Below are 14,135 nucleotides of genomic sequence, written 5' to 3'. Positions count from 1 at the left end.
GGGTAAGTTACCCGACGGAGCATGCGCAGTACGTCGGGTGCGGGAGCGCGCCTAATTTAAATGGGACTCGCCCCATTAGATTCGGCACGCCTTGCGCCGGACACATTTAAGTTACACCGCCGCAAATTTCAAGGTAAGTGCTTTGTGGATCGGGCACTAACTTGGCCAATTTGCGGCAGTGTAACTTAAATGGGAAAAGTTAAGTTACGCCCGATATTTGTGGATCTGGCCCCATATTACTACTGACATGATGCTACTCTTATATCAAGACATTGCTTGTATATCAAGGCAAAATGTATTAAAACATTTTGCTTGTCTTGCAAAATGCTCTCAAACCAAGTTACTCTCAAACCAAGGTTTTACTGGTGATATAACCAAAGGTTTGGTGGGTAAGGTATGTCGTTTTGCTGATGACACAAAGATGTGCAGTAGGGTTGATATATCTGGAGGTGTCTGTAAAATGGAACATGATTTAGCATTGCTGGAAGATTGGTCAAAGCAGTGAAAACTGCAGTTCAATGTTCCTAAATGTAAAACATTGTAGCTAGGGAATAAGAATCCCTTGATGGAGTACACTATTAGAGGTAAAGTGTTGGCCAGCACTACAGAGGAAAAATAATTGTGGGTACTTATTTCAGATTAGGGTTTTACCAATGCCTATACCCAGAGCTTTTTTCCTCAAAAAATAGGTGCAGGAACTCAACCACGACCCCATTCAAATTTCACAAACAGTAGGAGGGTCTTAAAGGGGCATTAAATACCAGGATTGCATTACATACAGAGTGTAGAGTTCAGGGGGTTACACACAGAGTGTAGAGCTGTCACTTGTAAACACAGAAACCAGACTTCTTTGTTTACAAGTGATTGTGGTGAGCAGGCACCAAAGGGTCTGAGCCAGAGGTGGTGGAACTGAGTTCCCTCAAGTTCCCCCTGAAAAAAAGCCCTGCCTATACCGAGCATTTTCACGAGTACTTGTACTCGTGCAAATGCTCTGATACTTGACCCGATACCTGGACAGTCAGTTACAAACACCAACCTCCCTGTAAAGATTTCAATAAAGCAGCTGACAGACGCTTTTCCTCCTCTCCTCCCCCTCGCAGCTTTTAGCTGCTTTATCTTGCTCCGTGACCTTCGTGCTCCTCAGGTCCCCCTCTGTGTCCTCTGTGCTCCTCCAGTCCCCCTCCGTGCTCCTCCGGATCCCCCTCCGTGCTCCTCCGGATCCCCCTCTGTCTTCCTCTGGCCCCACTGTCCTGGATCTGTCAGGATGGAGAGCGGAGGAAGGAGCCAGTAAATTTCCTGAATGCACAGAGTCAATGATCATTGACTCTGTCCATTCATAACTGAGCAAAGTAAACTGTGTTCACGATGCTTCAGTTTATGAATGGAGAGTCTCCTGTCCATTCATTTTCAGTGCATGAGGCTGCAGAGAAAGGGACTGGGAAATCTGTGTCCTCAGTCCCTTTCACTGTCTCAAAAGGGAGATGTCAGGGGTCAGTTTAGACCCCTGATATCTCACCAAAGTCCCCCCCCCACAACAGGGCTGATAAAAAAATAATAATGATAATAAAAAAAAAAATAATATTTCAAAGTTAAAATGGTAAAATAATAGAAAATAAAAAAAACACTGACAATGCCCCCCCCCCCCAAAAAAAGAAAGCATTGTAAATATAAATATATATTTAATAATAAAATAATAAAAAAATAAAATAGTATTTTTTTTTTAAATAAAAATAAAAACTGACACAGTCCAAACGTCACCGGTGCCCATCGGTGCTGCATATAAGTGCCACTGTCACATGACAATAAAAAAAGTATCGGTAATCAGTATCGGCAAGTACTTGAAAAAAAGGATCAGTACATGTACTGGGTCTTAAAAAAGTGGTATCGGTGCAACTCAATTTCAGAGGGTTGCAAAATGCACAAACAGGGCCAGATTCACAAAGAGATACGACGCTGTATCTACAGATACACCATCGTATCTCTGACTTACACTGGTCCTATCTATGCGCCTGATTCATAGAATCAGATACGCATAGATAGGACTAAGATCTGACAGGTGTAACTGTGTTACACTGTCGGATCTTTTTTTCAATTTAAAAATGGCGCCGGGGGCGTTCCCGCTGATTTACCTTGAATAATATGTAAATCAGCGAGATACGCAAATTCACGAACGTATGCGGACCCGACGCAGTCTTCTTACGACGTTTCCATAGCGGCGTACCCGTCGTATACTTACCCCTGCTTTTATCAGGCGCAGCCAATGTTAAGTATAGCCGGCGTTCCCGCGTCGAATTTGAATTTTTTAACGTCGTTTGCGTAAGTAGTTTTAGAATACGGATGGACGTCGTTTACGTAAGCGTCGAAACCACTGACGTCCTAGCGACGTCAGTGGGAGCAATGCACGCCTGGAAATTTCCTGGACGGCACATGTGCTTTTAAATCGGCGCGGGAACGCGCCTGATTTAAATAGTACACTCCCCCTAGCCGCGGAATTTGAATTCCGCCGGGGGATTTAGGATCCGCCGCCGCAAGTTTGGAGGTAAGTGTTTTGTGAATTAGCCACTTGCCTCACAAACTTGCGGGAGCGGATCTTAAATCACGTAGATCGAGCGGATCTATAGATCCGCTGATCTACGTGAATCTGGCCCCCAGTGTGACCAGGCAGTGGGAAAAATAAATATAATTCTAGGACGTATCACTAGAGGGATCACAAACAGGAGGAAGGAGGAATCCCATGTATAGGTCTTGGACCTCATTTAAACTGGGTACACACTCAGTTTTTTTTTATTGGTGATTCAACCAGCGGGTTGAACAAAATAAACTGACAGATCACTGCATGAATACAAGTGATTTTGATGCAGCAATCTCTCCCATTGTTCTATTGTATTTCTATTGGTGCTCTCTGTTTTGTTTTGCTGCAGAGATCTCTTCACATCTCCCAGGAGCTGCCTTCTGAAGTGCTGTCTATGATTATTGTTGTAGTTGAGTTCTACCAGGTTTGCCTTATGGACTCAGGGATTGTCCATCTTTTGTGCCATCTACACTTGTGTACTGTTACTTAAGAGCCATACACACGGGCCGAATATTGGGCAGCATCAGCTGTAATAGAAATTGGCCAACATTCCACCCGTGTGTACAGCAGCCAGTTCGGGACATCGAGAAAAGTCTGCCGATCGGCATCAGATCAGTGTTCTCAGCCAATGTTCTGCTGGTGGGGGCCTTGAGAACACAATAGCTATGTACTAACATTGGATAGTTAGTACAGTGGCTCCTCCCAAGCCCATCAGTTTTTTTTTTGTTCATTTAGTGTACTAGTAGTGTAATAGTGTGTACTAGGCATTAATCTGCAGAAGCCTGTAAGTGTAGAGGTTTTCCACATTCTTCTTGGAAAAAAAGGGAAACCCCTATACATTATTATATCAAAATTTCCGGGAGTTTCCATTACTTTGTGAAGTGTGAAATGCCCCTGTGTTTCCCAGCAATTCCGCCCTTACCTCAAGTAAAGATACTTTGCTCTTCTCATTCATGTCCTTCATATCTGCACTTCCTTTTCTGGCCATGTAGAAGTTCTGCAAGAAAAGAACATAAAGTAATCATCATTAGCAATGCATCATGGAACAATTAAAACAATGGCATCCAAAGCATGTGAAAATAAAGGTTGTTTTACAGAGATTAAATAACTTTTAGTCTTTACTTACAATACGCAGTTCACTGAATTGCAGTAGTTTGACTTTTCTGGCATACTTCCCACATAAAGTCTCCAATGAACAAATGTCTTTTCACAGTGTGACATAGACCATTATTGGCACCACTGCTAGGTGTGCACTCCCCCAAGGAGCAGGCTATAAGCTCCCCGGCCTTTACCAGAGGATGAAATTAGGTGTTTAAAGGTGCAGGTTGTTGTGTATCAAAGTACAGGCTGCTTGCATACCAAGGTGAAGATATCACACATTCTCCTGTGTTAAATACATAGGTGAAGATACAAAAATACAAGCATGCCATTCACTGCAGAAGGGGCAAGGCTTGCATCCAAGGAAAGCTGTACAAGAACAATGGGCCAGATTCACAGCCGAGATACGACGGAGTTTCTCAGATACTCCGTCGTATCTCTCAGAGTATCTATGCGACTGATTCATAGGGCCAGATTCACAAAGAGATACGACGGTGTATCTACAGATACACCATCGTATCTCTGACTTACACTGGTCCTATCTATGCGCCTGATTCATAGAATCAGATACGCATAGATAGGACTAAGATCTGACAGTGTTACAATGTGTTACACTGTCGGATCTTTCGCCGGGGGCGTTCCTGCTGATTTACGATAAATAATATGTAAATCAGCGAGATACGCAAACTCACGAACGTACGCGGACCCGACGCAGTCTTCTTACGACGTTTCCGTAGCGGCTTTCCCGGCGTATACTTACCCCTTCTTTTATCAGGCGCAGCCAATGTTAAGTATAGCCGGCGTTCCCGCGTCGAATTTGAATTTTTTAACGTCGTTTGCGTAAGTCGTTCTCGAATACGGACGGACGTCGTTTACGTAAGCGTCGAAACCACTGACGTCCTAGCGACGTCAGTGGGAGCAATGCACGCCGGGAAATTTTGCGGACGGCGCATGCGCATTTAAATCGGCGCGGGAACGCGCCTGATTTAACCTCCCTGGCGGTATGATTCTTTCAGAAAAAACATGCTGAAAGCGGTACCATTATTTGCAAGGAAATTTGGCGTTTTATATTGTAGGTCTGTAATTTTTAGAAATAACTCACTTAAATCTGACCAAACAAGATTCTAATAGGCATCCCGTGTATTACATTTTTTTAAAAACAAAATTATAAATTATAATATAATAAATAATTATAAATAATTATAACAAATAATAATATAATTATAATAAAAATTATTCAATAATGTAATCAAATTAAAATCACTGAAATTTGCTCAGTTGCAGAATTGTTGCTGTCATTATTTTTTTTTTTTTTATGACGAATTTCCCCACAAATCGCTATCGCACAATTCTGCAAGTGATTATAATTTATTATCGCTGTTTTTTAGCTGATCTAAAACTATTTTTGACATAAAGGGACACTTTTGGTTGCTATGGACAATCTACAGTTTGCAGGGAGAAAAAAAGGTTTTTATTATATAAAATGACATGCAGGACACTGGGCAGACCACTAGGGACAGGGGGGGTGTGTTTTTTTTACATACAGTACTGTAATCTATAAGATTACAGTATACTGTATGTAATGTGTTTGTTTACGTTTTTGAATTTGGCGCCGTTCTCCGTCCCCGTGCGTCGTAACGTCGCAGGGAACGGAGATCGGCGTCACACGGAGGCACTATGTGAATCGAGCGAGGTCCCGCTCGCTCACACAGCGCGGTGGCATCGCTGGATCCAGGGACAAGGTAAGTAAAAAGTGCCTGTGGATTCAGCGAGGCGAGCCGAGACTGACTCGGGGTTACCGATAGTAGCAGGAAAATCTAACCCCGAGTCAGTCTCGGGAAGACCGCCAGGGAGGTTAAATAGTACACTCCCCCTAGCCGCGGAATTTGAATTCCGCCGGGGGATTTAGGATCCGCCGCCGCAAGTTTGGAGGTAAGTGGTTTGTGAATTAGCCACTTTCCTCTCAAACTGGCGGGAGCGGATCTTAAATCACGTAGATCGAGCGGATCTATAGATCCGCTGATCTACGTGAATCTGGCCCATAGAATCAGTTACGCATAGATATCCCTTAGATCCGACAGGTGTAATTGTTTTACACTGTCGGATCTTAGGATGCAATACCGCGGCCGCCGCTGGGGGGAGTTTGCGTCGTAAACCAGCGTCGGGTATGCAAATTAGTAGTTACGGCGATCCACAACGGTTTTTCGCGTTCGCTACGTCGCTGCTAGTCTAGTTTCCGGTCGCAAAGTTAGTCGTCTTTTAGGTGCCCTAACTTTAGACAGAACACGTATATGTGCTGTTTAAAGTATGGCCGTCGTTCCCGCGTCGAAATTTAAAAAAAAACAATTCTTGCGTAAAACGTCCGGGAATTCGAAAGTACGCTACGCACGCCGCACGTCGTCGCCGTTCGAAAAAATGACGTCACTTCGCGCAAAGCACGGCGGGAAATTCAAAAGGGAGCATGCGCAGTAGGTCCGGCACGGGCGCGCGCCTAATTTAAATGGCACACGCCCCTTTGAATTACGCGGGCTTACGCCGGAGGCTGTCAGCGTAAGTTTTCACGCAAGTTCTTGGTGAATCAGGCACTTGCGCTGAAAACTTGCGGCGGTGTAACTTATCTACGATACGTTACGCCGCCGCAATTCTACGTGAATCTGGCCCAATGATCTTAAAACAGAGCTCCACCCCAAAGGAGAAGCTCCACTTGTTTGCACACTTCCCCATCCACTGCCACATTTGGCAATTTTTTGGGGGGAGGGTGGACGGGTTGAGGGTTGACGGGTACCTGCTCTCACCTCCAGCTCAGGTCACCACAACGTTCTGAGCTGGAAATTCAGCCCTCCTCCTTCCGACGCAGTTTTCTGGGAGACATCACAGGTCCCAGAAGACTATGGGATTATTTTGCAAGTATTTTGCAAAAAGTCCGACCGTGTGTACGGGGCTTAAGAGAAAGACTATCTTAATATGGATTAGCCGCGTGTTGAAAATTAAACTAAAATACGAGATTGCGAATGACAGTGCCGCGATGTATTTACTAAAGTACAAAATTACGAATCCATTAAACGAAAATTATTATCTAACAAAATTACGAATTTCGAATCAACGAAATTAAATTAGACAGAATTATGAATCATTCAGTAGCAACGAAAATAAAACTGTTCCGAAAATACGAACGGGTCCGAATAGGAAATCTTGCGTCATACGAAATTACAAATCTGTACGGATCAACGGAACGAGACGAAACAAAACAAAAAAAATATTTTTTTTGTTGTGCACATGTCTACAAATCAGTGTTTCGCAACCTTTTTCAGTAAAGGCACCCTTTAAAAAATGATGGACAATCGCAAGGCACCCTTTAGAAACTATGGACAGCATCGAGGCACCCTTTAAAAATGATGGCATCCCATTCTAAAATGTAAAAACGATTCTAATGCCCCGTACACACAATTAGTTTTCCTGTTCTGATGAGAGCCTTTGGTTGGAAATCCTGACTGTGTGCTAACCAAATGTGAAAATAAATATACAATTGAATTGGGAATTAGTGTCCATAAGTGTCCAAAAAACAATAAAAATTATATATCATAACCCTTTTTCTGAGCTCTATGTTTAATGCAAATTAATTGGCATCCTGTGTATGGGTCATAGTGGTTGGCTCGACTCAAGAATGTACATAATTTTATATTGTATTTATTTTAATTTTTATCATGTCAAATTTCGAATGCTGCGTTGTTACTGCATTGATCAATCAGCGGCGTCTATCGCAGCATTCGTCTTGGTTTGTTTTGCGGTCCCGTGATTGGTTGATTCCTGCCGCGTGACGGCAGGGACTGCATTCATATCGAGGCTTGGTTTTTATCATTATGTATTTAAGCGCGACACGTCATTGCGTCGCCCGTTCCCCAGACGACGTCACATACTGACGAAACGTACGTCGGGAGGACGAGACGCTTTGACGTGCTGCGCCTAGGTCCCGAAGGACGGGCGTTCGTAGAAGCCGGCCGGCTCGTAAATTTTAAATGCTGACACATTATCCTTTTTATGTAAGTGCATCTACTTTATTAAACCTCTATTTTTGCGATACTTCACTATGTGGATTTTATCTTTATTTTTGGTGACATACTCTGCTTTGGTTGCTTGAGAAAGCTGTATGCTTTGGCTGGTGTGTTTGGAGACTACCTTAAAGGCCCTGGCTGGGTTTGGCCACAAGCTCTCTATATTAGCATATCTGGTAAGAGTCCCCCTTATTCGGTGATCCATATTGGTGGTGGCTTTCCTTGGTGTGCTTATCATCTGTTTAATCTGCGGTACATCACCATATGCTGTGTGTATATATTTCTTTCATGCTCTTTGGATTTCGTATCCATCCACTCAATTGGAGGAATACCATCTGGACTATCAGCGGCAATTCCTGATAAAGACCCTTGCTGGGGGGTTCCAGCTGCAAGCTGTGATTGCTTGCCCTTCTGGTAAGCGCATAGACATCTTCATCTTTTTCACCGGTGGTGGATTTTTTGTTTGCCAGTCACGTTTAAACATCACAATAATTTATTCACTTAATTTGAACTTTCAAATTTTTATTGTTTTTTGGACACTTATGGACACTAATTCCCAATTCAATTGTATATTTATTTTCACATTTGGTTAGCGCAACTTATTTGTTTTATTTTGATTGTATATTGTGTGTATATCACAATTTTTTGTTGCAGCTTGTTTATTATTATTTTTGTTTTACTTAGTTAGTTTAGCGCAGTATCATAATTTTTCTTAATCCTGACTGTGTGTATGCTCCATCAGACTTTTTCCAACAGGAAAACTGCTGGAAAAAGATAGAGAGCAGGATCTCTTTTTCCTGTCAAGGAATTTCCGATCGTGTGTACACATCTCAACGCGCAAAATTCCTACGCATGCTCTGAAACAATTCTAAACATGCTCAGAAGCATTGAACTTCATTTTCTTGGCTCGTCGTAGTCTTTTACGTCAGCACGTTCTTGGCAGTCAAAAGTTCAACAAACTTTTGTATGACCGTGTGTATGCAAGGCAGGCTTAAGAGGAATTCCGTCGAAAAAACATGCAACTTTTTTCCGACGGGAAAACTGATCGTGTGAACGGGGTATATTAGTTTTACATAATGCAGAAACATCCAGCAACATCCACACAAGTAGGACACCCAATGTTTTCTTCCAAAGCAAATACAATTTTGCAAACTGGTACTGACTAGTATTCTAAAGTTTCTTTTCTCCCTCAGTTTTTCTCCATCACTCAGCTAATGTGACCCCTGCGCCGATGGAGAGGGGAATACGAGGATGCTGTGCAGACGACTGACATCCTCCATATTAACCGATAGACATGTGCATTCGTTTTCGTCCGAATGCATTTTCATCCGAATTTCACAGAAAACTAAAAACGAAAGATCCGACAAATACTTTATTTTCGTTTTTGTTGCGGTCAAATGTGCCTAACCTTAACTCTATTAGTCCAATATTATTCTACATAAAGAGAAACAATTCGACATAGAGAGAAAAGATTTGACATAGAGAGAAAAGATTCGACATAGAGAGAAAAGATTCGACATAGAGAGACATGAAGAGTCAAAAAAAAATTCATTTTTTTTTAAAGATTCTGTCAAATCTTCTTTTTTTTTCTTCTTCTTCTTCTTCTTAGAACATTCGACAGACACCATAAGCCTTCAATGACAGATTCGACCTTAATTGTGCCTAACCTTAACTCCATTAGTCCAATATTATTCTACATAAAGAGAAACAATTCGACATAGAGAGAAAAGATTTGACATAGAGAGAAAAGATTCGACATAGAGAGAAAAGATTAGACACAGAGAGACATGAAGATTCGACATAGAGAGACATGAAGAGTAAAAAAAAAATTCATTTTTTTTTAAAGATTCTGTCGAATCTTCTTTTTTTTTTTCTTCTTCTTCTTCTTCTTAGAATATTCGACAGACACCATAAGCCTTCAATGACAGATTCGACCTTAATTGTGCCTAACCTTAACTCCATTAGTCCAATATTATTCTACATAAAGAGAAAAGATTCGACATAGAGAGAAAAGATTCTACATAGAGAGACATGAATATTCGACATAGAGAGACATGAAGATTCAACATAGAGAGACATACAGATTCGACACAAGAGTCAAATCTTAATTTTTTTCTTTTCTTCTTAGAACATTCGACAGACACCATAAGCCTTCAATGACAGATTCTACCTTAATTTGGATTTTCGGACGAATGCATTTTTTTAACGAAATAAATAAAAACGAATTTCGGGAGTAACTAAATAAATTTTAACCATGTCTATTAACCGATGATGCCTTTGTTTGTTAGGACACAGGCAGCTAAAGGATTGTGATGGTGCAAAATGAAAACCTGTGGCTTTGTGTAACTAAAAGGCAGGCTTGATCCACACAATGGCTTGTATACAATTTTTGGGCAATTTTTGGGCATTTTACAAAAACATCCTTGGCTTGATGAAACCTTAAGGCACCCTAGGGTGGACCAAATGCACCAAGTTGAGTTGGTTGCACATAGGTACACTAGAGTGTGTCTGCGTTTTCAGATGGTATGTGGCTTTGATGCAATGGATGAAACAGCCATGTGTCTAGCATTAGCTTAGTCTGAGTCTTTAGAGAATATGTCAACGTGGGAGCAGGACACATGGACAGAAGACCAACGGAGGTGGAAGTAAGCCACTGTTGTTTTCATACTTAACGCTAATCCAGCCTTGTCTGTGTCTATTTTTATTCTGTGTAGGTCTACCTGGCTTTCCTCTAAGTCCAGGCTTGGATGTAATTTATCTTTCATTTTCCTCATTATTACAAGACACTTTGTAAACATCCCAACATTAATACCGCTGCAATTTTCTAAATGATAGTACATCTGCACAGAGGAGCTGATTTCCGTTTCTATACATGAAGCTGATTATTTGCAGCTGTCATAGAGGCTGTTCAATGACTTAATATCTGAAATGAAGGAAACTGAGCAGTCGCGATGAGCAAAGCCCCTCTGCTGAGCGGACTGTCCTAATTGCTCCCCTAGAATTCCACAACTACTCTATTGCAGCCATAGGAGGTTTAAAAAACAGACAAAATACCAAAACATCTTCCACATGTAATAATTACTATCATCTGTCTTCATTTATAGGAAATAAACCTTTTTTTCAGGAAATAAAATAAATAAATAAAATTCATACAGTAAAATGTGAGTAAGGAAGGATTACTATTTTACAGTAATTCATTTAGGCTGGCCCAGATGTACTTCAAAGGTCACATCACTACTTTTAAGGCCTAAAAGCCAGAAGCAGAGTCAAATGACTGATCTACACAGACAAGACATAGAGCAAGCTATCAGTGCTAGACACCTGACATATAAAAAACTCCAGACCACATTAACCACTTGCTTAAACACTGTACCCAAATGAAATTTTTGTAATTTGTTCCCACAAAGAGAGCTTTCTTTTGGCGGTATGGGTGACACTGAAGGGCATTGTAAGGTGGCACTGGTGGGCACTGAGAATTAGCTCTAATAGGTGGCATTGATAGGTGGCACTGACAGGTGGCAGTGATGGACACTGATAGGTGGCAGTGATGGGCACTGATGGGTGGCAATGATGGGCACTGATCAGCACTGGTAGGTGACATTAATAGGCAGCACTGCTAGGTGGCACTGATGAGGCACTGACTGGCAACACTGCTGGGCATTGCCAAGTGGCAGTGATGGGCATTGATAGGTGGTACTGATTGCCACTGACAGGTGGCACTGGTTGTCACTGTGGGCACTGGCAGGTGGCATTGGCAGGGGGCATTAATATAGGTGGCAGGGGGCACTGGCAGGGGGCACTGGCAGGCGGTACTTGTGTCCACTGAGGCAGAATTGCCTCTTCCCCTGGGGTCTGATGTCCCTCACTCAGCAGCCAGTGATCAGCTTTTTTTTCTTCTCACGCTGTCAGCGCTAATAATAAAAAAAAAAAAAAGATTACCGAGCTTTGTTTTGATCACGTGATCAGCTGTCATTGGCTACAAACAGTAAAGCGGGGCTTTCTTCCCAGTGCGGAGAAAGCCTCTTGAGGAGGAAGGGGGCGAGCAGGAGTGTCAGGACGCCCACTAACACACAGCTCCTTTCTCTATCTGCAAAGTAGAGAGTGTCCTGACTTGCCTGCTCACCCCCTCCCCCCTCAAGAGGCTTTCTCCACACCAGGGAGAAAGCCTTGCATTACTGTGTGGAGTTACAGACAGAAGAACAGGAAGTGAGGATTTCTCAGAAGAAATAAGGACATTTAAAAGCAAAATGTAAGGATGAGGTAAGTGAAGGAGGACTGCACTAAGGTAAAGGAAGCTATTTAGGGGGAAAAAATCCTTTACAACCTCTTTAAGCTCTAAACATGACTAGGTGCGTTTTCATGTGTTTAGGTGCATTCAGAATTTTTTTTCTGTCAAAATACTTCTCTCCTGAATGTGCAAGTGATGTTTTTTTTCTTCTGCCTCTAAATGCCTGTAAACGCCTATGTGTGTAAGAACTAGGCCAACATGAAAGGGCTAACAGTCACTACATATACATTGGTGGTTAACAGATGCCTTGATGTCCCATAACTAGTATCCAGGTTGCAAATTATATCCGTTCTGTCTCTATATGAATAGATATTGGATGCCATCAAAGGCTTCTTGGGTCTTTGGCTTGTTGACAGACTGCCTATGAATGTGTAATGGACCAGTGAATCTTATTCTCCATCCACACGTCTAAGAAAACAGACATGCGTCGGTTTGCAGTTTGCATATTGGTTGCATGCTTGAAAGGTAAAAATGCGACCAGACGTTTGTGTAATAGGCTGTATGTGACAATTATATTGTGTACATTACTTTATGTTTTACTAATGGAGCGTGGTAGGGTGAATGATGAGGAATAAATGATTAGCTGGCCATGCAAACAAACTCATACACAGCCAGTCATTCTCTGCCCCCATATACTGTATAAACAGGACTTCAATTCGTTTATACATTACATAACATAAACTTGACTTTTTGTTGCATATACATGGTTCTAACAAGTTGCTATTTGCTGACATATTGATAGGAAAAAATAAATAAAATGAAATAAAAAGTGAAAATATTCATTTTACCTAATGGTGTGTGCTGCTTGCTGCACTGAGCGACATGTAAGTTATTCTACATGTAAATGTAGCTAAAATGATAAATACAACATCTTCCCCCCCTACCATCATGCTGATGAATGTTGGCTGGTAGGGATGAGCCGAACACCCCCCCCCCCCGTTCGGTTTTCACCAGAACCTTCGAAAGGACCGAACGTTCGCGCGAACATTTAGAACCCCATTGACGTCTATGGGACTCGAACATTCAAATTCAAAAGTGCTCATTTTAAAGCCTAATATGCAAGTTATTGTTGTAAAACGTCTTTGAGTACCCGGGTCTTGCCCCAGGGAACATGTATCAGTGGAAAAAAAGTTTTTTTAAATAGGTTGTTTTTTCAGGAGCAGTGATTTTAATGATGCTTAAAAAAAAAAATGCCTGAGAACCCGGGTCTTGCCCCAGGGAACATGTATCAATGGAAAAAAAGTTTTAAAAACGGTCGTTTTTTTCAGGACTCCTGAAAAAACGACATTTTTAAAACTTTTTTTCCATTGATACATGTTCCCTCGGGCAAGACCCGGGTTCTCAAAGACGTTTTCACAGGGATACTATAGACACCCAGCAGGTACAATATTTAAAGGAATTTTTCATTTATTTTTATTTTTTAATTTAAGCATCATTAAATTCACTGCTCCTGAATCTTTAGGTGCAAACTACAGAGCACACGGCCAGTACACACCAAGTAGCTTTAGGTGCAAACTACAGAGGACACAGGCAATAAACCACGTAAGAATACTGCAGCTAGCACAATCACCTGCCTGCCAGTAAATTAGGAAGAACTGATCTAGCTAAGCTATACAGTGTATAAATATATGTACAACACCTGGGATGTATATATATCCTCTACACACTGTAACGTTAACTGACTAGCCTGCCTGCTCTATCTACCTGCAAAAAATGACACTCTCTCTGTCCTCTCTTAACCACCGCAACACACTACACAAGGCCGACCTGCAGGTGGCCTTTTATAGTGTGGGGTGTGTACTAAACCCCCTGAGCCATAATTGGCCAAAGCCACCCTGAGATCCATGTTTAGCAGAAACATAAGATCTCCATTTTCCTCTCTGGCAGAACAGCGGGCTGCCTTGTTTATGTAGCGGGGTCATCCTGTCAGAGATAAGGACAGGTCATCCCCGCTGGGACTTTATTCACGCTTGTAAATATGTAAGATACCTTTAAGGAGTTATGCATTATGGGATTGCAAGTAGCGGGAGATATGGACTCCATTGACTCTTAGGAGAAACAGACTACACATCCCATAATGCCCTGCAGCATTGGAACATGTGACACCATCTCACAGACTTGTGGG

General features: G+C 42.0%; 1 protein-coding gene across 1 annotated transcript in view; it reads right to left on the bottom strand.

The window, feature by feature from the left end:
• The window catches only part of LOC120940021 (amyloid beta precursor protein binding family B member 1 interacting protein), a 143,119-nt gene that overhangs the window by 32,892 nt on the left and 96,092 nt on the right, over nt 1-14,135 (bottom strand). The window contains exon 8 of the mRNA XM_040352546.1: nt 3,495-3,569. Coding sequence (XP_040208480.1) covers nt 3,495-3,569 — 75 coding nt within the window. The remainder of the gene's footprint in view (nt 1-3,494; nt 3,570-14,135) is intronic.

This window comes from Rana temporaria, chromosome 5 (genome assembly GCF_905171775.1).
Source record: "Rana temporaria chromosome 5, aRanTem1.1, whole genome shotgun sequence".
NCBI lineage: Eukaryota > Metazoa > Chordata > Amphibia > Anura > Ranidae > Rana > Rana temporaria.
This window is presented reverse-complemented; position numbering and strand designations above follow the sequence as displayed.